The sequence below is a fragment of the Peromyscus californicus genome, unplaced genomic scaffold, assembly GCF_007827085.1.
Source record: "Peromyscus californicus insignis strain IS unplaced genomic scaffold, ASM782708v3 Scaffold_11__1_contigs__length_118956290, whole genome shotgun sequence".
Lineage (NCBI taxonomy): Eukaryota > Metazoa > Chordata > Mammalia > Rodentia > Cricetidae > Peromyscus > Peromyscus californicus.
The window spans coordinates 83,354,409-83,381,763 of NW_026294402.1; the positions used below are offsets into that span (position 1 = coordinate 83,354,409).

The 27,355-nt window shown below is 39.3% G+C and overlaps 1 protein-coding gene across 1 annotated transcript; it reads left to right on the forward strand.

Moving 5' to 3' along the window:
• Positions 1 to 2,876: 2,876 nt before the first annotated feature.
• LOC128105340 (tripartite motif-containing protein 43-like) lies at positions 2,877 to 27,145 on the forward strand. The gene is made up of 6 exons (XM_052730407.1): positions 2,877 to 3,287; positions 4,335 to 4,430; positions 4,978 to 5,208; positions 5,984 to 6,006; positions 6,404 to 6,501; positions 27,069 to 27,145. The coding sequence occupies exons 1-6, from the start codon at positions 2,877 to 2,879 to the stop codon at positions 27,143 to 27,145; spliced, it is 936 nt and encodes a 311-aa protein (XP_052586367.1).
• Positions 27,146 to 27,355: the final 210 nt, after the last annotated feature.

The following is a 27,355-nucleotide window of genomic DNA, read 5'->3' on the forward strand; positions in this document are numbered from 1 at the left end:
ACATTTGATAGAAGAAAACAAAAACAAAAACAAAAGGAAAAGCAAAAATATAAGCATAGCACAAAATATTTAGAAATAGTGTAATGTTGGAGCAAAATTACTCTGTTTTTTTTAAGTCAAGTTATTATTGTATATCCCAGGTGGCCTTGAATTAAAAAACTTACTACTTCAGCAGCCCAATCCCTAGGACTCTAGGATTAAAGGTGTGAGCTACCACACCCAGCTAAGCAGGAACTCAGGAAACCTTACTGTGGAGGTTTGCTTGTGAACATTGGCCACAAAGTTAATTTAATCTTCTGTCTATTAAGAATAATGCTATTTTCAAGGACTCACCTATTGGTTATTTAAAGCAACCATGGGAGGAAGTGGGTGTGGTCTTTAGAGAGTATATAAGGACACTCCATGGGCCAGACAGCTTCATTCTTCTCTAGACCAGACAGAGTGAGTTTCTATATCTTCTGGTTCCTAGACTGCTACATCTATCTCCTCCACACATTGAGGATCATACCCCAGAGCTGAGCTAATATTGCTGTGTCTCCACAAAACACTGCTGAGGCCAGAGACTATTTCTTGGGTGAGTGGACAATTTACAGATGGAAAGTCATTGGTATTTCCTATTTTTAATTTATTAACAAAATAAAGTTTTTGCTAAAAATGCTTCATATTTTGCTATTTATCAAAAGAGATTCTGCTCCCATTGATCATCTCTCTTTGTAAATATACTGTGAGTTATAGCTATAGATAATTTTAGTTTATCCATATACAGTCTTTCATTGCTCTGATTTTCTCTTTTCAATTTTGATCTTTCTCTAAATTCTAAAAACATTCTTAGAGCATGTCTGATGTACTTCATACATGCAACATGGACATATCTAAATTAAATGTACACATATAATATAGAAAATCCATACTCTGAATGGGTTGAAAATTTCTAGTGTTTAGAGATATATTCTATAAATATTATGTATAAAAGTGAAAACTTACGATTTAGCAAAGAAAAACATTTTAGTATTTTTCTGTCGTAAACTTTTTTTAATTTTTTTTTTTTTCGAGACAGGGTTTCTCTGTGTAGTTTTGTGCCTTTCCTGGAACTCGATTTGGAGACCAGGCAGGCCTCAAACTCAAAGAGATCTGCCTGCCTCTGTCTCCTGAGTTCTGGGATTAAAGGAGTGTGCCACCACTGCCCCACCTTTTGTAAACTTTTTAGAAAGATATAACAGTGTGAAGTAATGTGTGGTCATATTTTATGGTCTTGGAAATACTGGCTATTCCTACTATTGATTGATTTATTAGGTTGGAACTATATATGTGACAATATTCTATTCATGAAAGTAGATTCTAGTTAAAATCAGGTACAATTTTTCAGGTCTCTGTTCAATTTTCATTATCTCTGTGTACTTATTTATTACTTTGGAATTAAGTATCTAATGGACAGAAAAATAAGGGAAGGAGGGCCATCAAGCAAATTAAGGAAGGCAGCATTGCAGTCTCCAACAATGAGTATTAGTATTGTATTGAAGTATACATATACAGAACCACCAGCTAAAGCCATTTGACGCCATTTGCTTCAGACACCAAAAGCTTAAGTTTTTTGGTGCATATTTACCTCAATCAAACCAAGATTCTTCATTTGTGGCGATATTCAAAGAGAAGGGCAACAGGCACCTGTTGATTAGATCGCCAAGTCTCCAGTAGTCATGAGAGCCTCATTTATGCCTCAAGGATTCATCCCTTAAACTCAACCCAGAAGTCTATCCTTGGTAAACAAACAAGGTTCCCCACATAGTACCCTAATATTTGATTCATTGAGATTTTAAGAAACTAATGGAACCTCTGGGGTTGTCTGTGAAGGATTACTTGAGGTAGAATTGCTACACTTGGAAAGATCCACATTAAATTCTCATGAGATCACTTGATCACTCCATGGGTTAAGGTCTCAAGCTGAAGGAAGGAAAAAGAAAACAGGAGCTGAGTAGCAAGTGTTCCTTGTTTTCTTCTTCTTGATTTTGGATGCCGTTAGACCAGCCACCTCAAACTCCTGCCAACACTTCTTCACCACAATGATGGACAATATCCTTGAATTATGAACCAAATTAATTCTTATTCTTTTTTTTTTTTTTTTTTTTTTTTTTTTTTTTTTTTTTTTTTTTTTTTTTTGGTTTTTCGAGACAGGGTTTCTCTGTGTAGCTTTGCGCCTTTCCTGGAACTCGCTTTGGAGACCAGGCTGGCCTCGAACTCACAGAGATCCGCCTGGCTCTGCCTCCCGAGTGCTGGGATTAAAGGCGTGCGCCACCACCGCCCGGCTAATTCTTATTCTTGTTAGGTATTTTCAGCTAAACGAAGACAAGTGACATATGTCGCCTTCAAGTGTCAAGGGGTGGGACAGTGGGACGTGAACGACTAAGATGCCAAAATCAGAAATCAAGCAAAGCATTACTAGGGACCATGTGAAGTAGGAAGTGCTTTCTTGAATAGACAACAAAGAAGCATGTGCTTAACCTACCTATGTCTGTAGTGAAAGGCCAGCAAGTGGACATGAAGGAATTTGATCACTCCACAGTGTATATTTTTTTTCATAAGCTCTGGGGAAGCCTGTCTCAGACCATAAACCAAGGTACTAATTTGGATGGAGTCTCCAGAAAAGATGCAGGTGGTAGGGCTCAGAAGTTCATCAGATCAATCTGTATTTCTGTTAAGAAGAGTGAAACAGGAAAGATCAGCAACTGAAATTCCATATTATATTGATTTTTGGTCTCAAAAAAATGAAGCCTGTTTTGCAATACAGAGATTGAATCACACCTTTAAGCAAATTATGTGCAGTCTCTGGCATCTCTGGGGTCCAATAATAGCAATTTTGCCTTTCTTCTTTCAGAGAAATGGAGTCAGACCTCTCACAAGCCTTCCAAAAAGAACTCACCTGCTTCATGTGCCTGAGCTGCCTGACAGACCCAGTCACCATAACCTGTGGCCACAGCTTCTGTCGAGCCTGCCTCCACCTTTCCTGGGAAGACACTCAGCTTCATGTCCAATGCCCTATGTGTAGGGAACCATCACAGAAGAAGGGCTGGAGAACCAACATTGTTCTGAAGAAGCTGGTGTCCATTGTCAGAAAAACCAGCCTCATGAAGGACCTGAGCTCTGAGGAGCATAAGTGTGTGACTCACAAGGAAGCAAAGAGGATCTTCTGTGCTGAGAACAGGATCTTCCTCTGTCAACTCTGTTCTAACTCTCATGAGCACAGAGGACACAGACACTGTCCCATTGAAGCAGCTGCTGAGGATCAAATGGTAAGTGATGCTTCTGAGAGAACATGCAAGCTGTAGATAGGTAGGCTTAGGAAACCACAGGAAGATGCTGGTCCTCATTATGACAAAGGCACTGTTTTCAGAATGGTGGCACTTTATTAACATCTAATGAAGAAAAGGTGACTAGGAATTTAAATATTCCTTGGGGGAACCAATGAGTGTAAAGATCATTTGTATTTTATGATACATTATGCCCAGGTCTCTGGAAAGTGCAATAATAACTTCGTATCTCTTAAATGTCTCTATGACTGAGGACATAATTTAAAAAAGTACATTGGAGTCATCTACAGACAAATATCTGGAAATCCCAATATTATGCAAATTACCCAGATATTAATTAAAATTATTAACCACTGTATCTCAGTAAAGGGGTATGCTATATTTTCTTTTTTATTTTATGAATTAATTTAATTTTACATATCAGTCACAGATTCCCTTGTCCTCCCAATCCATTCCCCTCCTCCCTTCCCCCCAACCCACCCCCCATTCCCATCTCCTCCAGTGCAAAGACTCCCCTGTGGATTCAGCTCAACCTGGTAGATTCAGTCCAGGCACATCCAGTCCCCTCCTCCCAGGCTGAGTGAAGTGTCCCTGCATAGGTCCCAGGTTCCAAACAGCCAGCTCATGCACTAATGACAGGTCCTGGGCTCATTGCCTGGGTGCCTCCCAAACAGTTCATGCTAATCAACTGTCTCACTTATCCAGAGGGCCTGATACAGATGGAGGCTCCTCAGCTACTGGTTCATAGTTCAGGTGTTTCCATTAGTTTGGCTATTTGTCCCTGTGCTTTTTCCAATCTTGGTCTCAACAATTCTAGCATGTACAAAGCCTCCTCTTTCTCGTCAATTGGACTCCTGGTATGCTATATTTTCTATTAATATGTTCTGAAATCTAAAATTCATAGTTACCAAATGTGAAAAAAATACAGCATTGTAATCCTCCGACTTGCAGTAAAGTAATTGTGTTAATTGCCTGAGAGTCTGTGTCTCAGTACTATTTATCAAAAGTTGACATCATTGTTTTTTAAAGGAAAGAATTCTGAAGCAAATGACATCTTTATGGGAGAAGATCCAAGAAAATCAAGAGAATATAGAAGCAGAGAACAGAATGACAACTCTGTGGATGGTGAGTATGAGAACCATGCTTAAAATCTGGTTGATGTAGATATTTTTCAAAATTTATCAATTGTGAATTGAGTATGAGGCATGGGATATGACAGTTGGAAAACATTTCCTGCTGGCCCTAACCCTGAGTGTTAGTATAACTGTGCATGGAATGAATGGTCTGGCTGTCCAGAAGAGTCTGGGACTAATGAGTGAATTGCTGACAATTCAACACACTGCATGCATTAGATTCTATGACTATACTATGAATTCTAATTACTACAAGAGGAGTTTCATATCTGACTCAACATATGAATGATCAGTCAATACCTTTACTTCAGGCAGTTCTGCACCTCTAATGTAGGTGAAAATGCTTAGTGTCTGTTTGCCTGTGTGATTAATAAAGAATAAATAAATGAAACCAAGGATTTTACATTTTCTGAAATGTGGGGATAGTCAATCAGAGTCTATATAGTTATAAGAGTCATTTGTGAAATTTAAGCATAGGAGAATACAATGGAGGAGGAAAAATACTTTGCAAATGATTGAGAATGTTCCTTTTTCTTCAGGACTACTTGACACTTCGGGAAGAAATGATCAGGACAGAGTATAGGAAACTGCATCCATTCCTCTGTGAAGAGGAAGAGAAACACATTGAGTCTATGAGAAATGAAGGCCAATGTGTTTTAGAGAAACTCAGGACAAGTGAAGCCATGATGATCCAAAAGAGCAAAGAACTAAGGGAAATGTATCAGGAGCTGATGGCAATGTCCCAGGAGCCATATGTGGTCCTGCTTCAGGTGAGCATGGAGGAGTACAGGAAGAGGCTTTATTGTCTTAGGCCCACAATGGTGATTGTTATACTAAGATAGCTTTCAATATTCCCTAGATTTATGTTAGGGGTTTTCCTTTTCAGGAATAATCTTGAAAAAACAAGCTTTTTGAAATTATGTCAGTAGATTCTTCAAGGAATAGGTCCTAACTTTTGGATTTTGTACCTTGCCTCTCTGAGAGCCCAAATTCAGTGGCTGCTGTTTCCAACACTCATTTTCCTCTACTTGGATATTGTGCACAATTTTAAAGATACCTATGGTTCAATTTCTTCTGTTTGAAAACTGTATTTTGAGTGTTATTTGAGAGGTTGGGATTTGAGAAAGTTTCCTACTAGGTGATGCATGATGGCCTGCAACTCACAGTAATCCTCAGGCCTCTAACCCCTCAATTCTTGATTTACAGGTGTGAGGAACAATGCAGGAGTGAGCCCAACCTTTTTGAGTACCCTTAGCTAAAGTACCTCTGGGACTTGTAGACAAGCTCAGGGAAAGTTCCCTTTGCAGACAGGTGGGAGTTCAAAAGCAATGTACAGTCAATACCCATGTCCTCAAATTTGACTCTTCAGTCTGATTTCATCAGAATTCGAATCATGCTAACCTACTTGGTTGGCATCATCCTGAGACATGAATATAAATTTTCAGGCCAGATTGGTGTGATGGTGACTGATATTTGTATGAACTCTATAAACAATATTGTATGCCATTTCTTCAGAAATCTAACTTCTTGTTGTCTTCTTTGCAGGGCTTGGATGACATATTCAGAAGGTGAGTTTTGCCATCAGTGCAAGCCAGGAAACCCTCAAATAAGCTATAAAATTGAACAAGCTGCCTTAGCAAAGTGCAGATAGACTTTATATAGAAAATCCTCAATTGTTTGTGTTTAATATGTTTGGGATTTTTTACTAAATTTGTTATATTTATGTGTGTGTGAATATGTGTGAGTGTGCATGTACATGTGCCATTACACATGTGTGCAGGTCAGAGGACAGCTTTCAGGAGACAGGCTTCTCCTTCCATTATGGGATTAAACTCAAGTTGTCAGGCTTATGTGGGAAGGTGTTTATCCCCTGAGCCATTTGGCTGAACTTGGAAGTGAAGTTTTTCCTAATCACTGTGATGGTATTGTTAGCACCAGGCAGATCAATGTCTTCTTCTCTTGCAGGAGTGAGTCAATGCAGCTGAACATGATTCACACTATGAAACCAAAACTCCAAGCCCTACCCATTACTGGACTGACTGAAAGTTACAAGCACTTGCAAGGTGAGTGTCTCCACTGATAGTGTCCTTCAACAATGAGATAACTTTTTGTAAACACAGATATTTTAACTCCCCTGCATCTGAAATTTTCAAAAAACTTTTCAGCATGCTACCACTCTTTTCTTGTGGAAATTATTGACATTGGTGTATATGAGCCAAGTATACCCTCGAATCTCAGCCTTCTATTTTTAAAATCCATGAAGACTCTATGGACATCTCTCACTCAAGAAATGTAAATGGTCATTTTCCCTAAAATTTTGACTTTTCCCACAGTGCCCATTTTCTTTGATAATGTAACCATACTGCATTACAAGATGAACCTATTTCATGCCATGAGAAGATTGAGCTTCAGGCCTCACCATAAAGATAAATCTGCGGGTTATGCTGGATTCTATTTTGCTTCCTGGGGATCACAGAGCTTCATCTCAAGGAAATATTACTGGGAGATTAAGTTGAAGGACTCTTGGGACTGGGCTGTAGGTGTCTGTAAGGATTCCTGGTTGAGGAATAGAAACCAACTGATTGAATCTGACTGTGCATTTCTTCTTGTGTGTGTGAAGGAGGATAATGATTACAGTCTCCTCACCACATGCCCAGTATTCCAGCAGTATATAGAGAAGCCACTGGGCCGAGTTGGTGTGTTCCTTGATTGTGAGGATGGAAGTTTAAGTTTTATGAATGTTGCCAAGAATTCCCTCATATACAGGTACCCTCCTGGCACCTTCAATTACCCTGTCTGGCCTTTCTTCTCCAGTGGTCATATGTGGGGAACCTGGAATCCAGTATTTTAGTGTTTTTTAAGTGTTTCCTAGTGTAATGTTACCTCCTTTATTGCTATTAAATGTTAAAATAGTATTAAAGGAAAAAATGATAGACTATGTTTTGTTTTATTCTGTGGTCCACATATTCCACAAAGAACCCTTCCTTTCATAGGGATTTTTGTTCGCTTGATTTGCACACTGTGGGATTCCATTTAATGGTGTCAAGCAGGAGCACAGATATGCATTGTGCAGACTAATTTAATGTCAGTTTGACAGAGGCTCCTTTGGTGTTTTGAGACACTGTTTCTTTTTGTAGCTTGGGCTGTTCTCTGCATTCCAGGTGCTGGGATTAAAAGCATATACCACCAACACCTGAAAAAAAACTTCCTTCTTTCTTTCTATCCTTCCTTCCTTCCTTCATTTTTTTTTTTTTTTTGTTATTTGAGACAAGATTTTTGTAGCCTTGACTGTCCTGGACAAGGCTATGGAGGAGACTGATCTTGAACTCGCAGATATCCCCCTGACTCTGAATCCCCAATGCTAGGATTAAAGGCTTGTGCTACCACCACAAAAAAGAAACCACTTTTTTTTTTTTTTTGGTGATGGGTGTAGTTCCAGACAGGGTTTGTCTCTGTAGCCTTGGCTGTCCTAGAATTTGAACTGTAGATCACGCTGGCATAAGAGTCACAGAAATCTGTCTGCTAAGATTAAAGGAGTGCAAATCCACCTCCAGGCCATAATTTTTAAACACTTGAAAGGACAGTTATCAGATTCGTAGAGAAATACAAAAAAAAATCTCGAGGACAACAAAAAATGCAAAAAAAAAAAAAAAAAATGGGAAAGCCAAAACAATTATGAATAATAAAAGAACTGCTAGATATATCACTCCCCCTGTGTTCAAATTGTACTACAGAGCTATAGTAATAAAAATAGTTTGATGTTGTCATAAAGGTAGATGCATTGATCAATGGAAGCAAATTAAGATCTACACATAAATTCATAAATTCACACACTTATGAATACCTGATTTTTTATTTTTAAAGTGGAAAATACAAAATAAAATGAATACAACATCTTTAACAAATGTACCAGGTCAAACTAGATGGCTTCGTGTAGAAGATTCCAACACATCAACCTTTATCACCCTGTACAGATCTCAACTCTAAATAGAACAAAGACCTCAGCAAAATATTTTGAATACGATAGAAGGGAAATGCAGGAATAGCCTTGAACTCACTTGAAACAGGAAAAGATTTTCTTAACAGAGCACCAATAGCACAGGCACTAAGAACAACAATTAATAAATAGGATCTTGTGAAAATGAAAAGCTTTTGTTTGGCATAGGACACCATCATTGGGACAAAGAGTCAGCCTACAGAATAGGAAAAGAGGTTTAACTACTACACAACCAATAAAGGGCTAATATCAAAAATATGTAAAGAACTCAACTGGACGTCAGGCAAACAATTAACCCAGTTAAAAATGGAGTATAGATCTAAACAGAGAATTCCCAAAGGAGGAAACCCACCATCATCTACTTCAGGATGTCTTCATCCTTGTAGCCTCCCTTCCTAATCCTGAGCCCACCAAAGAGAAGGATCAGGGAGCTCCACATAAAGCTTAGTTTATACCCCAGAGGTTTCCTTAAATGAACCAAATCATCCAACTTCTTTTGCTCTGGTATTGTCAAAGGCAGATTCTAAATGGCTTCCATGATCTACTCAACTAGGGTTAAGGCTACCACTTTAGAGGCAGTGAAATTTGCTTAAGGGGTAGTGAAGGGCTCCATCTCCCGGTCCCCTATCAGGTAACACCTGTTACTGTAATGATTATAATTCAAACACCAAAAAGATACTACATAAAAGCCATAGCATGAATGATAGCACAGGTCATCAATAGGATTCCTGCTAACTCAGTTAGGAATAATCCTTATCTGAACCATATTTATACCTAGAAGTCTAAATAAGCTTTACATACAGAAAATCTTACCAGTCTGACAACACAACTTCCCTTACCCAGGATTTAATGGGTAAGTTACATGTAATATTATCATATTTCTCATCATTTTACACACTCCTTAGAAGCTGTCTTAACGAGTATGGTTCCTTGTGATCTCTAAATACTAAACACATCTCCATGTTGACAACTTGTATGTCAAAGAATACTAAACACATTTTTCTGCCTTTACCCTTATTAGTTATTCCTGTCATTGCCTTGATCTCACAGTCCCTGAAACAATTTATGCTTGATTTGGTTTACTATTAAACTGAAAAATACATTAGATTTCAGATCAAGTAAGAAAAGCCTAGTTATGTTTATTTACAAGAGCATAGAAAAGAATCCCTCGGGGATACAGGCAGACACTCACAACTGGACAGAATGTAAATATCAAGAGATCATGGGGATCTGAACCCCAACAGATTCATCTATATCCTACATCAATGGTTCCAGAAATATTGTGGAAGAGGGGTCAGAAAGACAATGAGAGACAGAAGACCAGGAAGTGTGCTATGAAACAGTCTCTCCTAGAAATGGCTGCATAAACCAGAAAAGAACAATGAATATGTTGATATGAATGTGGGAAGGTTTGAAAGAGTCTCACCTCTAGAAACAGAATTAGTCTCTATTAGCAATGAGCTCCCCAAAGAATCACTAATACAAAGTGGTCATCCCTTGAGATGGCTATTCTTGGCTGTTAATTCGACTACATCTAGAATTAACTTAAAACAAGAGGCTGTGATTTTTCTTGTTAGCGATTTTTCTTGATTGAATCATTTAAAGCAGGAAGACCCACCAAAACCTGGATCTTCTGGAGTGTTCAGATCACCTTACATCCTGCTCACATGGTCTACTGGTATGCTATATACAAAGGACCTGTAAGATGGAAAAGTAGGACAAAGTGGTCCAGTTTTCTTTCACCTAGAAACATATTAGAAATAAGAAAATCCCACAGCATGGAGGTGCAAAGCGATCTACAGCACTTGATTGAGATTCAGAAGGTTCTTCAATATTTCATATCTAGAACATTTCTCCACAGTCTTCTGTCTGGTTACTGTGATCTCCAGAAGCTGGGGAGCAAGGTGTCTTCCTTCTCTATTGTCAACTACAAACAGTTGAAAATGAAATAGAATGAGATTAATGATTTTTTTTTAAGACAGAAAGTTGAGTGAGTAGGAAAAAGGGATAGATCTGGAAGGAACTGCAGTTCAGATGTTTATGCTCAAAACTAGTTGTACAAAATACTTCTAAAAACTAAAAGGAAACACAGATGCAAGCATAATGAACAGAATGCAAGAGATGAAAGAGAGGATCTCTGGTGTAGAGGATACAATAGAGGAAATGGATTCGTCAGTCAAAGAAAATACCAAAGCCAAAAAAGTCATAACACAAAATGTCTAAGAACTCTGGGACACAACGAAAAGACCAAACCTAAGAATAATAGGGATAGAAGAAGAAGAAGAATACCAACTGAAAGGCACAGAAAATACATTCAACATGATCATAGAAGAAAACTTTCCCAACTTAAAGAAGGAAATACCTATGAAGATACAAGAAGCCTATAGAACACCGAACAGACTAGACCCTGTAGCAGGAATCTTAGAGAGACTTATTAATAAAATCAAACCCAGGGACAGTTATTGGGGTGAAATCCTGGATGGTCAGAGAGACAGAACAAGCCACAGCTAACCTCACCTGGCCAACTTCTCAGCTGATCTTGTTTCCTCAGACTGGAAGCCTCTGTGTCCTCATATCCAAATGGCTGTCAGCTGAACTGTGCTGCTAGAAGCCTGAAAGCTTAACCAGGCAAATGCTTCTAGTTTCTGGTCCTCACACCTTACATACCTTTCTGCTTTCTACCACCACTCCCTGGGATTAAAGGCTCCTTTCTGGGATTAAAGGCATGTGTCACCATGCCTGGCCATTTCCATTGTGGCCTTGAACTCACAGAGATCCAGAGGGATTTCTGCATCTGGAGTGCTAGGATTAAATGTGTGAGTGCCACCATTTTCTAGCCTTTGTATCTAGTGACTGTTCTGTCTCTGAACCCACCTCGGTTTCAAAGATAGACATTACCTGGCAGAGTATAAGGATGGGAAAAGTCTTTGTAATCAAATGGTTTTAAGAAGGAAGGTGGCAGGATCGCTTAGCTCGGCCTGGGAGGAGGGGACTGGACCTACCTGGACTGAGTCTACCAGGTTGATCTCAGTCCTCGGGGGAGGCTTTGCCCTGGAGGAGGTGGGAATGGGGGGTGGGCTGGGGGGAAGGTGAGGGGGTGGGAGGGGGAAGAACAAGGGAATCCTGATATGTAGAACTGAATTGTATTGCAAAATAAAAATAAAAAAAGAAGGAAGGTGTTGTAGCCATCCTAATATTCAGCAAAATAGACTTCAAACTAAAATCAATCAAAAGAGATCAAGAAAGACATTACATACTCATCACAAGAAAGAACCACCAAAATGAAGTTTCAATTCTGAACATTTATGCCCCAAACACAAGGGCACTCACATATGTAAAAGAAACATTACTAAGGCTTGAATCACGTATAAAACCCCACACATTAATAGTGGCAGACTTCAATACCCTACTCTCACCACTGGACAGATATGCAACACCAAAACTTAACAGAGAAATAAGACATTTAACTGATGTTATGACTCAGATGGACTTAATTGATATCTACAGAACATTCCATCCTAACAAAAAAGAATATACCTTCTTCTCAGCACCCCATGGAACCTTCTCTAAAATCAACCACATACTTGGCCACAAAGGAAATCTCAACAGATACCAAAAAAACTGGAATGACCTCCTGTGTTCTATCAGACCACCATGGTTTAAAGCTAGATTTCAACATCAAGAAAAATTACAGAAAGTCTACAATCTCATAGAAACTTAATAATGCTCAACTGAATCACCAACAGATCAAGGAAGAAATAAAGAAAGAAATTAAAGACTTCCTAGAGATTAATGAAAATGAATATACCACATACTCAAACTTATGGAACACAATGAAAGCAGTGCTAAGAGGGAAATTCATAGCACTAAATGCCCACATAAAGAAGTTGGAGAAATCTCACACTAGTGACTTAACAGCACACCTGAAAGCTCTAGAACAAGAAGAAGCAAAGTCACCCAGGAGGAAGAGATGCCAGGAAATAATCAAATTAAGAGCAAAAATCAATAAAATAGAAACAAAAAGAACAATACAAAGAATCAATGAAACAAAGAGTTGGTTCTTTGAGAAAATCAACAAGACAGACCAACCCATATCCAAACTAACCAAAAGGCAGAGATAGAGCATCTAAATTATGAATATCAGAAAAGAAAAGGGAGACATAACAACTAACATTGAGGAAATACAGAGAATCATCAGGTCATACTTCAAAAACCTGTACTCTACAAAACTGAAAAATCTAAAAGAAATGGATAATTTTCTGGATAGGCACCACATACCTGGGTTAAATCAAAACCAGATAAACTATTTAAATAGACCAATAACCCCTAAGGAAAAAGAAACAGTCATTAAAATCTCCCAAGCAAAAAAGTCCAAGATCAGATGGTTAGACGGTTTCAGCACAGAATTCTACCAGACCTTCAAAGAAGAGATCATACCAATACTTTTTAAATTGTTCCACACAATAGAAACAAAAGGAACATTACCAAACTCCTTCTATGAGGCTACAATTACCCTGATTCCCAAGACAAACAAAAATGCAACAAAGAAAGAGAATTACACACCAATCTCTCTTATGAACATTGATGCAAAAATACTCGATAAAATATTGGCAAACAGACTCCAGGAACACATAAAAACAATTATTCACCATAACCAAGTAGGCTTCATCCCAGGGATGCAAGGGTCGTTCAAAATATGAAAGTCTGTCAATGTATTACACCATATAAACAAACTTAAAGAAAACAAACACATGATCATCTCACTCGATGCTAAAAAGGCCTTTTACAAAATTCAACACCCCTTCATGACAAAGGTCTTGGAGAGATCAGGACTACAAGAAACACACCTAAACATAAAGGCAATTTACAGCAAGCCAACAGCCAACATCAAAATAAATGGAGAAAAGCTCAAAGTGATTCCACTAAAATCATGAACAAGACAAGGTTGTCCGTTCTCCTGATACTTATTCAATATAGTACTTGAAGTTCTAGCCAGAGCAATAAGACAACATAAGGAGATCAAGCGGATACAAATTGGAAAGGAAGATGTCAAGCATGCACTATTTGCAGATGACATGATAGTATACATAAGTGACCCCAAAAATTTGACCAAGGAACAAATACAGCTTATAAACACCTTCAGCAATGTAGCAGGATACAAGATTAACTCAAAAAAAAAATCAGTAGCCCTCCTATATACAAATGACAAATGGGCTGAGAAAGATTTCAGAGATACATCACCCTTTACAATAGCCACAAATGATAAAAAATACCTTGGGGTAACTCTAACTAAGGAAGTGAAGGACCTATACAACAAGAACTTTAATTCCCTGAAGAAAGAAATTGAAGAAGATGTCAGAAAATGAAAAGATCTCCCATGCTCATAGATAGTTAGGATTAACATATTAAAAATGGCAATCTTACCAAAAGCAACCTACAGATTCAATGCAATCCCCATCAAAATCCCAATACAATTCTTCACAGACCTGGTAAGAACAATATTCAATTTCATATGGTAAAACAAAACACCCAGGATAGCCAAAAGAATTCTGTACAATAAAACAACCTCTGGAGGCATCATGGTCCCTGACTTCAGGCTCTCCTATAGAGCTACCGTAAGAAAAACAGCTTGGTACTGGCATAAAAACTCACCTGTGGAACAATGGAACCAAACTGAAGACCTTGACATTAATCTGAACACCTATAAACATATGATTTTTGACAAAGAAGCCAAAACTATATAATAGAAAAAGAAAGCATCTTCAACAAATGGTGCTGGCATAACTGGATATCAACATGTAAAAGACTGCAAATAAATCCATATCTGTCACCATGCACAAAACTTAAGTCCAAATGGATCAAAGACCTCAATGTAGATCCAGTTATTCTGAACCTAATAGAAGAGAAAGAAGGAAGTAGTCTTGAACGCATTGGCACTGGAGATCACTTCCTAAATACAACACCAGTAGCACAGACACTGAGAGAAACAATTAATAAATGGGACATCTTGAAATTGAGAAACTTTTGTAGGACAAAGAACATTGTCAACAAGACCAAAGGACAGCCTACAGAATGGGAAAAGATCTTCACCAACCCCACATTGACAGAGGGCTGATATCCAGAATATATAAAGAACTCAAGAAATTAGACATCAAAATGACCAACAGTCCAATTAAGAAATGGGCTATAGAACTAAACAGAGAAGTCTCAACAGAGGAAACTCAAATGGCTGAAAGACATTTAAGGAATTGCTCAACATCCCTAATTATCAGGGAAATGCAAATCAAAACTACTCTGAGATACCACCTTACACCCGTTGGAATGGCTAAGATAAAAAACACTCAAGAAGGCTTATGCTGGAGAGGATGTGGAGCTAAGGGAACTCTCCTCCACTGTTAGTGGGAATGCAAGCTTGTACAGACACTTTGGAAATCAAGTTGGGAATCAATCTCCCCCAAGACCCAGCTATATCACTCTTGGGCATATTCCCAAGAAATGCTCAATAATACCACAAGGGCACTTGCTCAACTATGTTCATAGCAGCATTGTTTGTAATAGCTAGAACCTGGAAACAACCTAGATGCCCTTCAACTGAAGAATGGATAAATAAAATGTGGTATATATACACAATGGAATACTACTCAGCAGACTAGTATACTATACTATACTATACTATACTATACTATACTATACTACTCCTTATGACACAATCCACTTTCCAGTGACAAATTTGTCGATTCAAAAAGCAAGATACACATTTTACCTACAAAAAATGTTCAAACCAAGTGTGATAGACTTGTTTCTTTGTGCAGCTCTCTGGAGAATCATAGCCCAAGGTGAGGAGATAGGTCATCAATCTTTCCAGTGATAGACTCAGGAAACATGTTTTACTTCGTCAAGGGCTGGGGAATCCCTTTATGATAGGTCCAGCTTCTCAACATTTGCCTGCAATAACCTAGCCCTAGGGAGATCCCAGACAATGATGAGCACCAAAGTGGGTAGAAGGCCAGGGCAGTGCTCCACACCTGCCTGCAGATACTCATAAGTATGATAGATAGAAAGTCCATGTGTTTGGTCAGATCAGAGAGTTTGACTATAGGAGACACTACACTGAAAAATAGGTCAGATGTGTGTGATAACTGGATTTATAGTAGAGATGACTCATTCCAATAAGAACTGGTATAAAGACTTAACAGATTAGACAACATTAACATGAGCCTAAAGAACCACACAATTTATGGGCAATGTCCACTAAGGAATCCAATCATCTCTTGATTTTTGAGTGGCACTGGATCATTCTTTTGGCTATATATACATTTTTAAAGGTGAGCTCGAGTTTGTGTTCCAATATTACTTCTATCACTGGCGGTCAATCTCCATGCTGCCTGCTATGTCTGAGTACTCACTGGAATGATATAAGCAGCAGTGAGTTATACAGGCATAGTATGGCTGGGTATCATCATTTTGAAGATGCTGGCTATGTTACAGTACCCTCACAGTCAGAATTTGTCATAGAAGGTCAATGGGCAGGAATGTAAAGACCAGTTGGTTTAGTGTGCTTTTAGCATATATAAAGTCCTGGATTTGAATGTAATGGCTGTATAATACGTGCCCATGGTGGCACACTTCTGTAAACCCAATTCCTCAGACCTGGAGGGAGAAGAATCATAAATTCATACTCATCCTTTTATATATAGGGATTTTCAGCCTAATCTTCCATTAGAAGTATTTCTGGAAGTTAAAAAAAAATGTTTAGCATGTGAGCCACACTCATTTCCCCTGTAGAACCCATGGATGGAAGACTGTAGAAACTGGACTCTGATGAGTCAGAGCATAGCAGGTATGGTGCACACTTAATGCTAATATAGACTCTGTCATTCTACCTACTTTTTATCTGGGTTGTCCATATAGTGGCTGAGGATATTTGTCATCTAGAAAGCCATTTGCATACATATTACCCAAATGCCAGACTGCTTTTCTTGCCTGGTCATGTGGAAGACACCAAGAAAGATTTGGCCAGTTGAAGGGAAGTTTTATTTTTGTCAAACCATCATGTAATAACATGGTTTAGAATGATTTGGACTATGAGTATTTCTAAGGAATATGCTCCAATCTATAATCTCTCAGTGTGATTCTCTGGCAATCAAAATTATTCCCTGAGAGGGATATGACAGGTTGAAGATGCAGGAGAAGGGTCAAATATTTCTACTAAGCTGGTACAATTTTGAGTCAAAGATGGGAAGGTAAAGGGTATCTCTCTTAGACTGCTTCTGTTAGAGGTTTGGCCACAGTGACAGGAATATAATTACTATGGTACCTAAAGGTTAAAAGTAGGGAATGCACACAGTTGTTTACTTCTCAACTCATCTAAGGCAATACCATATGTTATCTGTGAGCTATAAGTACCATGGGTAAATGAAGAATGAAGGTCAACAACAGCCATGCTCCCCATGCTGGATCCAATGGATCACTCTGAATTCAGTCACTAGCATCTAGCTGAATTCCTCTGACATTTAACAAACATCATTGAAGCATTTCTGCTGTACGTGTTCCTTTCCTTATGATTTACCATTTGTAGTTCTCTTTTAGACTAGAAAGTATTATGAGAAGTCCTTCTGAAACTTCCAGTGTTTGGAGAAAAGCATGGAAGAAAGAGGAATTGTGTGAACAACAGTGGTATTCATGTGATTCTCAGAAGGATGGCTTCCCATCTGGCATCAAACCCATATAACACATTCAGTCCTGCTGCTTTTTCTGTATTGTACCAGCCAAGTAAATGCAGACATTGCCTATAGTGTCTGTATTGCTTAATGACAAAATGTGGTGATCTTCCTGAAGCAACATTCTGACTCTGATGACTAGCTGGAAACAGGAAATTAGATCTTATTTACAAACACACAGTTATGATAAGTTTTCTGCCTTTCTGCCATAAACTAACATAACTCTCCATGTTGTGACTACATTCCAAGTATCTTCAGTTTTTAGAAGATTTCATAAGAAGAAAACTGTCACTTTTCAGGATGTGAAGGAATCTTCATCTGCTCCAGCTGCTCCAGTTGCTCTAGCTGTGGATAGTACTTCCAAAGAAACAACACAAACACAAAGGGAAAGTACTGAATGGATTGACGCTCTGCTTCCATTATATGTATTAGTCAATTATTCTCTGTACCGTATGTAAAACTGAACAGATTTAGCAGAACTGTTAAATGTGAAAAATGTTAATGTATCTATCTCATCAGTAGAAATAACAACCATAGAATTTTAAGATGTATTTAAAAGTCGCATTGGCTCTCGCTGAATGGAGGAAAGCTAGGGCACATATATAAGTTGATGTGGCTTCACCTGATGTGGGCAGAAACAGGTGAGCCACCCTATCTGCTACTTATTCCCACATGTGGGTCATGCAGCTGGAACAGATGTGAAGAGTTCCCAACGTAAAGGTGAAATTTGAGTTATGTAGCAGCCTTCTTGGTCAGGTTCAATGGGGAAGGATCCCAGCAATGGCAGTGTCACACCCTGTGATTGGGAGTGCAAGAGAGCAGGAAAAAGATCTGTAAGTACAAGGAAAATGGGAGGTTCCTGCGCTTTTCTTCTTTCAGAAGCATAAGAATATGCAAAAGCTCTCTGGGGGAAATGATGCATAAATTAATGTTTTAGCCTCTTTAACAAAATACGTTGAGAAAAACAATCTGAGGGATGAAAGGTTTATTTTGAAATTAGCTTGAGAATTAAGGTCATAATTGTAGAGCATCTATGTAGAGAGAAGCCCAAAGTAACCAGAACCAGAGAGCAGGGAAAAATGAATGGTATTGCACAACTCACTTTCTCCTATTTTTACTGTCTAAGATCCCAGTCAAGGAAATGATGCCTTCCCACAGTTGGTGGATCATCCCACCTCAGCTGTCCTCATCACTATAATGTCCCACAGGTGTGCTCTGAGGATCTGGATCTCATCAAATTGATAACTGAGATGAATCATCACAGTAGCCATGAAGTACTTTGTTAATGGTTGTGTGTTAACCTATGGTAGACCCCATCACTCTGCTTAGGACAATTCTCTCATATATAATCATACATATGAACTTGGATATCAAAGTCTCATAGTGTTGTCTTAATGCTGCAGGAGAATCAGATCCTCTTCCTCTAGTCCTTTAGAGCTTGTATTACCATCTTCATGGTCTGCTCTTCAATGTTTAGACCTGTTTTAAAGGACACCCAGAGAATGGCATGGCTAAACTGACAGAAAGGCTTTTTAGTCTGGCCTCCATCACTGGAAGTAAGTGTCAAACATATAAGTTTCACTCATCTGAATTCTCTTCTCTCCCTGGACTTGTTGATGTGCAAGATGACTGAGGTAATGGAGATCTGGGAGCTGGCTTCTCTCTTGTAACCTCTGACCTAGTGGGTGAGGAAACCCTTGACTTTGGCTTAGCTTTGACCCTTTCTGGATTCAATCTACAAGGTCAGAGGTCTTGGGAGTTCCCATGAACTCCTACCCATATACTACATCTTAGGAACATGATCTTAGCCCTCCTGTGACCTATCTGGACTTTGTTTGTATCTGTCCTCTGTAGCTGGAGAATTTTCTCTCCGGGTCCCACCAAGCCCTGGCAGTCCAACAGCCCACTTATAAAATAAACACAAAGATGTTTATATTATTTAAACTGTTTGGCTTCATGGCTCAGGTTTCTGTCTAGTTCTTACATCATGAATTAATCCATTTCTATAAATCTATACCTTGCCACATGGCTTGTGGCTTACCGGCTTCTTCACATGCTGCTTGTCATGGTGGCAGCTGGCAGTGTCTCCCTCACTCAGCCTTCCACTTCCCAGAATTCTCCTCTCTCCTTCTCCCTCCTGCTTCCTGCCTGGCCACTGGCCAATCAGTGTTTTATTTATATAGAACGATATCCACAGCACTTCCCCTTTTTCTTTTCTTTCTTTTTTCTTTCAAAAAGGTTTTAACTTTTACACATCTCCAAAGCCAGCTTGGTATTATTTGGGAATTTGGGTGTAGCTTCTGTTACTACTTCCTGCTGGAGGGGGGTGCTGTATCTTATGGGGGACACAAAGAAAATTTTAGGATTATGGAGTAGTCCATGAGGGTGTATCGTCTGATCCAGTTGCCTTGAAATGGTTCTGGATGTTGGATCATCTGGGCCTTGGTGTCATCAGAGATCTTTTAGGGGGCCTTGGCTGGTCAAACCTGATGTATTTTAATCTGGAACAAATCCATGGCCTCTGGCTTTCTGTGGAAACAAAAGCAGAGCCTCCTTTCCAAAGCAACATATCCTTACATGCAAATTTTGAAGTCAAGGTACCTTTAAAATATACGTTTTGGCATAAATCAACAGCTTTTGCAATCAAATGTTTTCCTTCAGTTACGAATATCAAAGAGAACATAATCCAGATTCTCTGTGTGGTAGCCATCTTTACATGGCTTATTTTTTTTATATTACCTTGAGCCTATTGCTTTAAACTGCAGCATTCTAAGACTGAAATGGGGCTGTGGCTGCTGACTCCGCCCACTTCAGCTTCCCAACATGGCGGTGGTACATTTTCTGCCAGCTCTGGGAGCCATCAACTCTCAGACATAGTGGGTCTATGCTTCTATCAAAGCAGCGTGTAGCCCAGAAACCTCTTATTTTGTTTTGTACTAGCAAAGACTAAATCCACCACACAGCTTAATGTGCCACTTGCAGAGGTCTCATTCCCGCCATACTGCAGGTCGAGCATGCACTCCAGGAACCCACCATAGTAGCTCAAACACACAGGCTGCTGCTAACTTGAGAGGGACAACTAGGAACTGTTTTTAGCTCCGTTTTAGAATCTTTTTTTCTCAGGTTTTAGGTGGAAACTCTTGCCAACACACAGATGTTTATATTATTTAAACTGTTTGGCTTAATGGCTCAAGCTTCTAGCTGTCTAGTTCTTACATCTTAAATAAATCCATTTCTATAAATCTATACCTTGCCATGTGGCTCATGGCTTACCGGCGTCTTCACATGCTGCTTGTCATGGCGGCAGCTGGCAGTGTCTCCCTCACTCAGCCTTCCACTTCCCAGAATTCTCGTCTCTCCTTCTACCTCCTGCTTCCTGCCTGGCCACTGGCCAATCAGTGTTTTATTTTTATTTATTTTATTTTATTTTAAATTTATTATGTATATATACAGTGTTCTGCTTATATGACAGAAGAGGGCACCAGATCTCACCACAGATGGCTGTGAGCCACCATGTGGTTGCTGAGAATTGAACTCAGGACCTCCGGAAGAGCAGCCAGTGCTCTGAACCTCTGAGCCATCTCTCCAGCCCCCAGTGTTTTATTTATACAGAATAATATCCACAGCAGTTCTCTGTGCTTTAGTACTGTTATATGTTTCATTCTTGGGATACAAGCTCATTTCCTTTAAGTGTCTTTAGTAGGTGCAAGGTCTTATTGGCCAGTCACCAGGCAGGAAGTATAGGTGGGGTAAGCAGACAAGGAGAATTCTGAGAAGAGAAAGGCTGAGTCAGGAGTCTCCAGCCAGACAGAGGAAGCAAGATGACAAGGCAGAAATAAGAAAAGGCACCAAGCCAGGAGGCTAACCATAGATTAGAATTATTGGTTAGTTTAAGTGTAAGACCTAGCCAGTAATAAGCCTGAGATAATGACCAAGCAGTTATAATTAATATAAGCCTCTGTGCATTTACTTGGGTGATAAGAGTGGGAGAGATTTGTCCTGACTACTGGCCGGCCAGGACACAGGAAAACCTTCAACTACAGGCATGGATGAACCACATGCCAATGCACATGCCCACATATGTATCTACTCACAGACTGGGCTTCAAAAATAATTTAGACTTATTTTATCTTATGTGTATGTATGTTTTGCCTGCGTGTATTTATGTTAGTACACCACATGAGTACCTAATTCACTCAGAGGTCAGAGAACAGCTCAGATCTTCTGGAACTAAAGTTACAGATTGCTGTGGGATGTTCTGTATGTTAAATGTGTTGCTCTGATTGGTTAATAAATAAAATACTGATTGGCCAGTAGCCAGGCAGGAAGTATAGGTGGGACAAGGAGAGAAGTGAATTCTTCCTGGGAACAGGAAGGCTGAGTCAGAGAGACGCTGCCAGCCGCCACCATGACAAGCGAGATGTAAGGTATCAGTAAGTCACAAGCCACGTGGCAAGGTATAGATTAATAGAAATGGGTTAATTTAAGATAGAAGAACTAGATAACAAGAATCCTGCTGCGGCCATGCAGTTTGTAAGCAATATAAGTTTCTGTGTGTTTACTCGGTTGGGTCTAAGTGGCTGTGGGACTGGCACGTGAGAGAGATTTGTCCTGACTGTGGTCCAGGCAGGAATGGAGAAAACTTCAGCTACAACAGATGGTGATGAGACACCATGTGGATTGTGAGAATCAACACTAGGGCCTCTGCAAAAGACAGGTGTTCTTTACCTCAAGCCAAATTTCTAGGCACTCAAATGTTTATATGGCAAGACCTGGCTTCTGGGATGATTCCCTGTATGGAGTAATTCAAATTACACACTTTTGTGTGACTATTTGTGTATATATTTAATCTTAGAATTTTCTGTTTAGCTTTTCAAACATCCTCAGTGCTATACCTCCTTTGTTCTACCCTCCCATCCCTTTCCCCACTCAGAACCCCCTCCCATTATTCACCCTTTTCCCTACATGTCACCTGTGTCTATCATGACCCCCTAATATCTTCCTTCCTTCTCCATGCCAATTAATGTTCCCTTGATGAAACCTATAGTTCTCCAAGTTAGTATCTAAATCTTAAGTTTCACACTAAGATAATATGAATATCGTGATAATGACCTTTTAAAGCTATCAATTAGAAACTTCAAGTTTTAGTAGCACATTTCTTCATATGGCCATATTTCATGTTTTCAAATATACCTTATGTTTTTTTGTTGTTGTTAGTCAGACATTGCTCTAAAATGGTTTTGTCTACCTTGAAATTGGTTATTCCTCCTGTGTGTTTTAAATCTTCAGTTTCTTTGGTGACTTTGTGAATGACTTGTTTACAGTGATTATTCTCTTTCTCATGGGTTTCTGGGGGTTTTCTGTAACAGTGAATTAATGATTGGGATGAGTTTTAACTGCATACAACCAGCAAGTGTCCTAGTCTTTGTCATGAGATTCAATACACTGGAGGGTACAGAATTCTTAGTTTTACCTTCCTATATGAACAGAGCTTCAATGTCATTGGGAAAAGAGATAAAGCCTCATGTCTTGATTGTAGTTGGAACTCTGTGTGTGTGTGTGTGTGTGTGTGTGTGTGTGTGTGTGTGTACATTGTCTTCCATAAGAGTGGATATTACATTACAAAAAGAATGTAGGAAGTGTGTAAATCATCTCCATGATACTCATTTTATTGTCATTTCATTTTATGGAATGTTTGCTCCAGAATATGCTTATCACTACATGAAACCACCAGAAAAAACATGGTCTGCCAAAGCTTTTATCAGATGACTTAGGAAAGGGCTTTTCTACTCCAAAAATAAAAATTACATAGCTCTATTAGTCCACTTTAAAAATCATATCTACTCCAGACAAAAGCTGTGCTGCTTCAACACAACAGCATTTTAGGTTTTCCTTTCTCCAGTGTGTGACTGCACCTTTGTAGTTTATACACTGAACATGGAGCATGGTGCCACTAGATGTTAAAATACTGCATGGTTCATTGAATTAGCTCCTGGATTCCTGTGAGCCTTGCTCGTTTCCAGCATTCTGAGGTACCCAGAAGTAATCATGGTCTTTATTTTCTCATGTTCACCAATGCCACTCCATAAACCATGTTCCTTTGTGTACCCTGGAGAGTGTATACTAGATGGCACTTAGCATAAATTAAAACTCACATTGTTTCCTGGTTTTAGAAGATTGTCTGGTCCTTAAGTGATTGACAGGAGTAATGGGAAGCTTGTACCATTGGAAGACTATCATATTGTTTTCTTATTGCCATCAGCATACTGCAACTGTTCTGTTTTCCATTCCTTCCCTGCTTCTTGTTGACTCAGTGCCTTCAATGAGGATGCTCCAACAGCCACTTGGTCTAGCCTTCAGAGCATAGCCATGCATATAAGCATGTTGTGTAAGCTAAGCAGTGTTCTCTCAGGAAGCCATGACCCAGAGCACCAGTGATTAACAGTAACTCTGTCTTCCTAGGTTCTACAAATGTCCCTGATATTAAACAGATTCTTTTTGTATAGAGGAAGAGTTGGACCCTCATAATGAGGTAAGGTAAACTTTCTATGACAGAAATAGAAACATTGCTGTCTGAATTTCCTATTTTGTTTGAGTTTGGCTATTAAAATATGACAGTGTGTGTTATATATACTATGCTGTATTTTCTGTAGTAGTAGAACAGTCTCTTGCCAACAGACAGCTTATGATAAAGAGAATTTGTGAATGGCACAGGCAGGTATAGAATAGATGCTCTACCTGTTCCTCTGGAAAACAATGCTTCTTCCTTGGATTAACTGTTTTGTGATTGGCGACTGACAGAGGGTTAGAGATACATCATTCAGGAAACAATCATAGGTTTGTGACAGATTTATCTTATCTTTGTTTTATCAGCGATTAGTGTTGGCAGTGATTGCCATACCTTTTCATTACTGACAAAGAAAAAACAAAGGCATATGCCTGCATGTCCCATGATGTTACCCTCAACATGTCTTTGTTTCCAAAATTTCAGGGAAATTATAAGTATTGTTTAAGTCCTTGGTGAGGAAAAATGTAAATGTTAAGATAGGTAGGGTGTCCCTTAATGTCTTCTCTTTGAAAGGCCACCCAACTTGCTGTTTCTGGAAGGAGCAAAACAGTCAACATGACTTTTAAAGGTATTCTAGATACCCTTTTACAGTCAAGTATCTGCATAGATTTCCATGAGGCTGTGTGCATAAAGAATGTTAGGGTTTCATGTGCTTCAATGTCTTGTGATTCTGAGTGTATGTGATTGTGTGCGGGGTGATGGTTTATGGAGTACATAGTTCATGCTCCCCCACACACTTTAAATGATTTTTATTAGCTCTGCTGGTCTTTATGACATTTGTGCCTGGGAATTGTTATAACCCCTGCTTCAGAACAAAAACGAAGAATCCCTGACTCAAAGTCAAAAGCAGAATGTTAAAACAGAAATCTCTCTTGGAAATCCATTGTTCTTGCTTCCATGGGTGAACCTTAAATACATTTAAGGAAATTTGAGAGCATTGTCAGCAGGGATGAGTTTTACCATGTGGTTCAGAGATGCTGCCTCTTCATGGCAAACTGCCTCCATGTCCTGTTAAGTGCATATTAAACTAGGTCATATCCACAGATGCTTGAAGTCACTCATGAAAGTCCAAACACTCCCTGCTGTGTCTGGTCATTTCCCAGAGACCTTTAGAGTTAAAAACAATCATTAAGGACAAGGTGGCTTACTTCTGTAGATTCTGGACTCATAATATCTTAGAAGCTGACCCAAAACATAAAAATATATTGAAATATTATAGTACACTTTCGAATAGCACTATGAGCAATAAGATTTTCCAACCTAGCTTGTCAGTAACCAAAGAAAGATTTGGTTGAGCAGCCTGTGCATTTCTGAGAAATGCCTGCTGGTGACACATAACAAGTTTCAATGATCACACATACTGTGCTTTGAAGTTTTCTAATTTTTGAAATTAAATTATATCATTTTCCTCTTTCCACCCTCAGACCATCCCCATGCCCTGCCCCCCTTTCTGTAGCTGGAGTTTTCCTGCCTGGCCCACAGTCAGGACAAATCTCTCTCACCCGCCAGTCCCAAGCGCTCAAACCCGATCAAGTAAACACAGAGACTTATATTGGTTACAAACTGTATGGCCGTGACAGGCTTCTTGCTAACTGTTCTTACAGCTTAAATTAATCCATTTCTATTAATCTATACCTTGCCACATGGCTCGTGGCTTACCGGCATCTTTACATGTTGTTTCTCATCATGGCAGCTGGCAGTGTCTCTCTCTCAGCCTTCCACTTCCCAGCTCTATTCTCCTCCTTGTCCCGCCTATACTTCCTGCCTGGCCACGGGCCAATCAGTGATTTATTTATTGACCAATCAGCAACACACTTGACATACAGACCATCCATTCTTCAAATTCATGTCCTCTGGCCTCCTTTCCTGTAATTGTAGATTGTAGTTGTGTGTGTGTGTGTGTGTGTGTGTGTGTGTGTGTGTGTGTGTGTGTATTCCTAAATATATAGATACAATCTACTCTTTCCATATGTTATCTGTACTATGACATTTCAGAGCTGACCAGAGCTTATTTAAAAACCAATTGGGCTATTCCCTGGGAAAGAGGATTATCTCCCACTCTCTGAAGTTTTTGGTTGCAGGACTAGTGTTCTAAATGGATAGTTCAAGCCAGGCACCCCACAGTAACTTATTCTCTGCATTTTTATTGCTTGTGGTTTTCTGTTATGATCTCATTCTGTTGCAAAGAGAAATTGTTTTGTTGGATGGTTAATGCTACACTGACCTGTGAGTGTAAGGATAAATACTTAGAATACATTTAGAAATTATACTGCATATATATATAATTTTGTGACAGGGACACATTTATCCCAGGCTGAACTCTATGTCACTATATAGTTGAAGTTGACCTTGAACCCTGATCTTCCTTCAGCTATCACCTGAATGCTGGAAGTTTAAGTATATGCCACAAAGTGTGAATCAGCTGGATTTATTTTATATTGTTTAAAGGGGCTTTAATTGAGGAATAAGGATCCTATGACTTATTTCGTTCTGTTTTTTTTGTTTGTTTATTTTCTGGACCATCCTTCTATACTTGAGAATGGCCCAGCAGCAGCCCAAGCTATCTCCATACACACATGTGCACACTGAGAATATTCCCTGAGTGTTTTATAATCATTAGTTGTCAACATGCTCACAGTTACTCTGTTTTCTCCTAGATTTCCCAGGTGATATACATGTTCCAGAATCCAGATATATGGCAAGAACACCTTATTGTGACTTCTATAAAAATACAGCTCTATTTGGGTTCCATGTGTGTTACTCTTTGAAAGACAGTTTCCTTTTTGGAGTTCAGGTGGTTTTCCTGCCACTGGGTCTCCAGCTCTTTGGTGTCCTTGACATCACCACATCTATTAAAATTCAATCATAGAAGCAGTTCCCTCAGGAATTACTTTCCCTGTTCTATTAAGGATTTGCTTGCAGTGTTAATGGACTTGGGAAGTACAGTGCAGGGAAGGCTCTTTCCATCTGTACTTGTGTCATATGCAGCACCAGTAGAGCTATATTCCCATTTTCCCTAAGTCATCCAGAGAAAACCAGACCATTGTGAAATATATAGTATAGCCCAATCTTAACAATGCTTTCTGATTTATAATTGTAGGTGGCTTCCAACATGCTAGGAAGTTGTAAGCATCTGAAATATGTCTCTTGTTCAGGAAATCTCTTAGTGTTTCCTTCCTAAGAAGCCTGAATCAGGATTCTTGTTGGGAAGGAAGGTTGAAAGTTAAATGAGAGGAAATGATTCTGCCATAGATGCTCCATGAAAAATCCCAAGAAGAACTGGGGTTAATTTTGTGTGCGCTGGCCTGAATTCACCTGGTACAATCTGTCCTGGTGTTCTTGCAGATATAGCCCAGGTGGGAGACACAGATGTTGAACAACAGCAGAACATCGACAGTAAAGAGAGCTTACCTGGAGAGTAACAGCATGCCCTACTGGACTCTATAGGAGAGGATCCAGGACACAGCCAGATTGTACCTTCTGCTTGGCAGGCTGAAGCAGTGGGGAATGTATCAGTGAGGTGAAGTTTTGCATGGAGATTTGTAGCTGGAGTTTTCCTGCCTGGCCCACAGTCAGGACAAATCTCTCTCACCTGCCAGTCCCACAGCCGCTCAGACCCGACCAAGTAAACA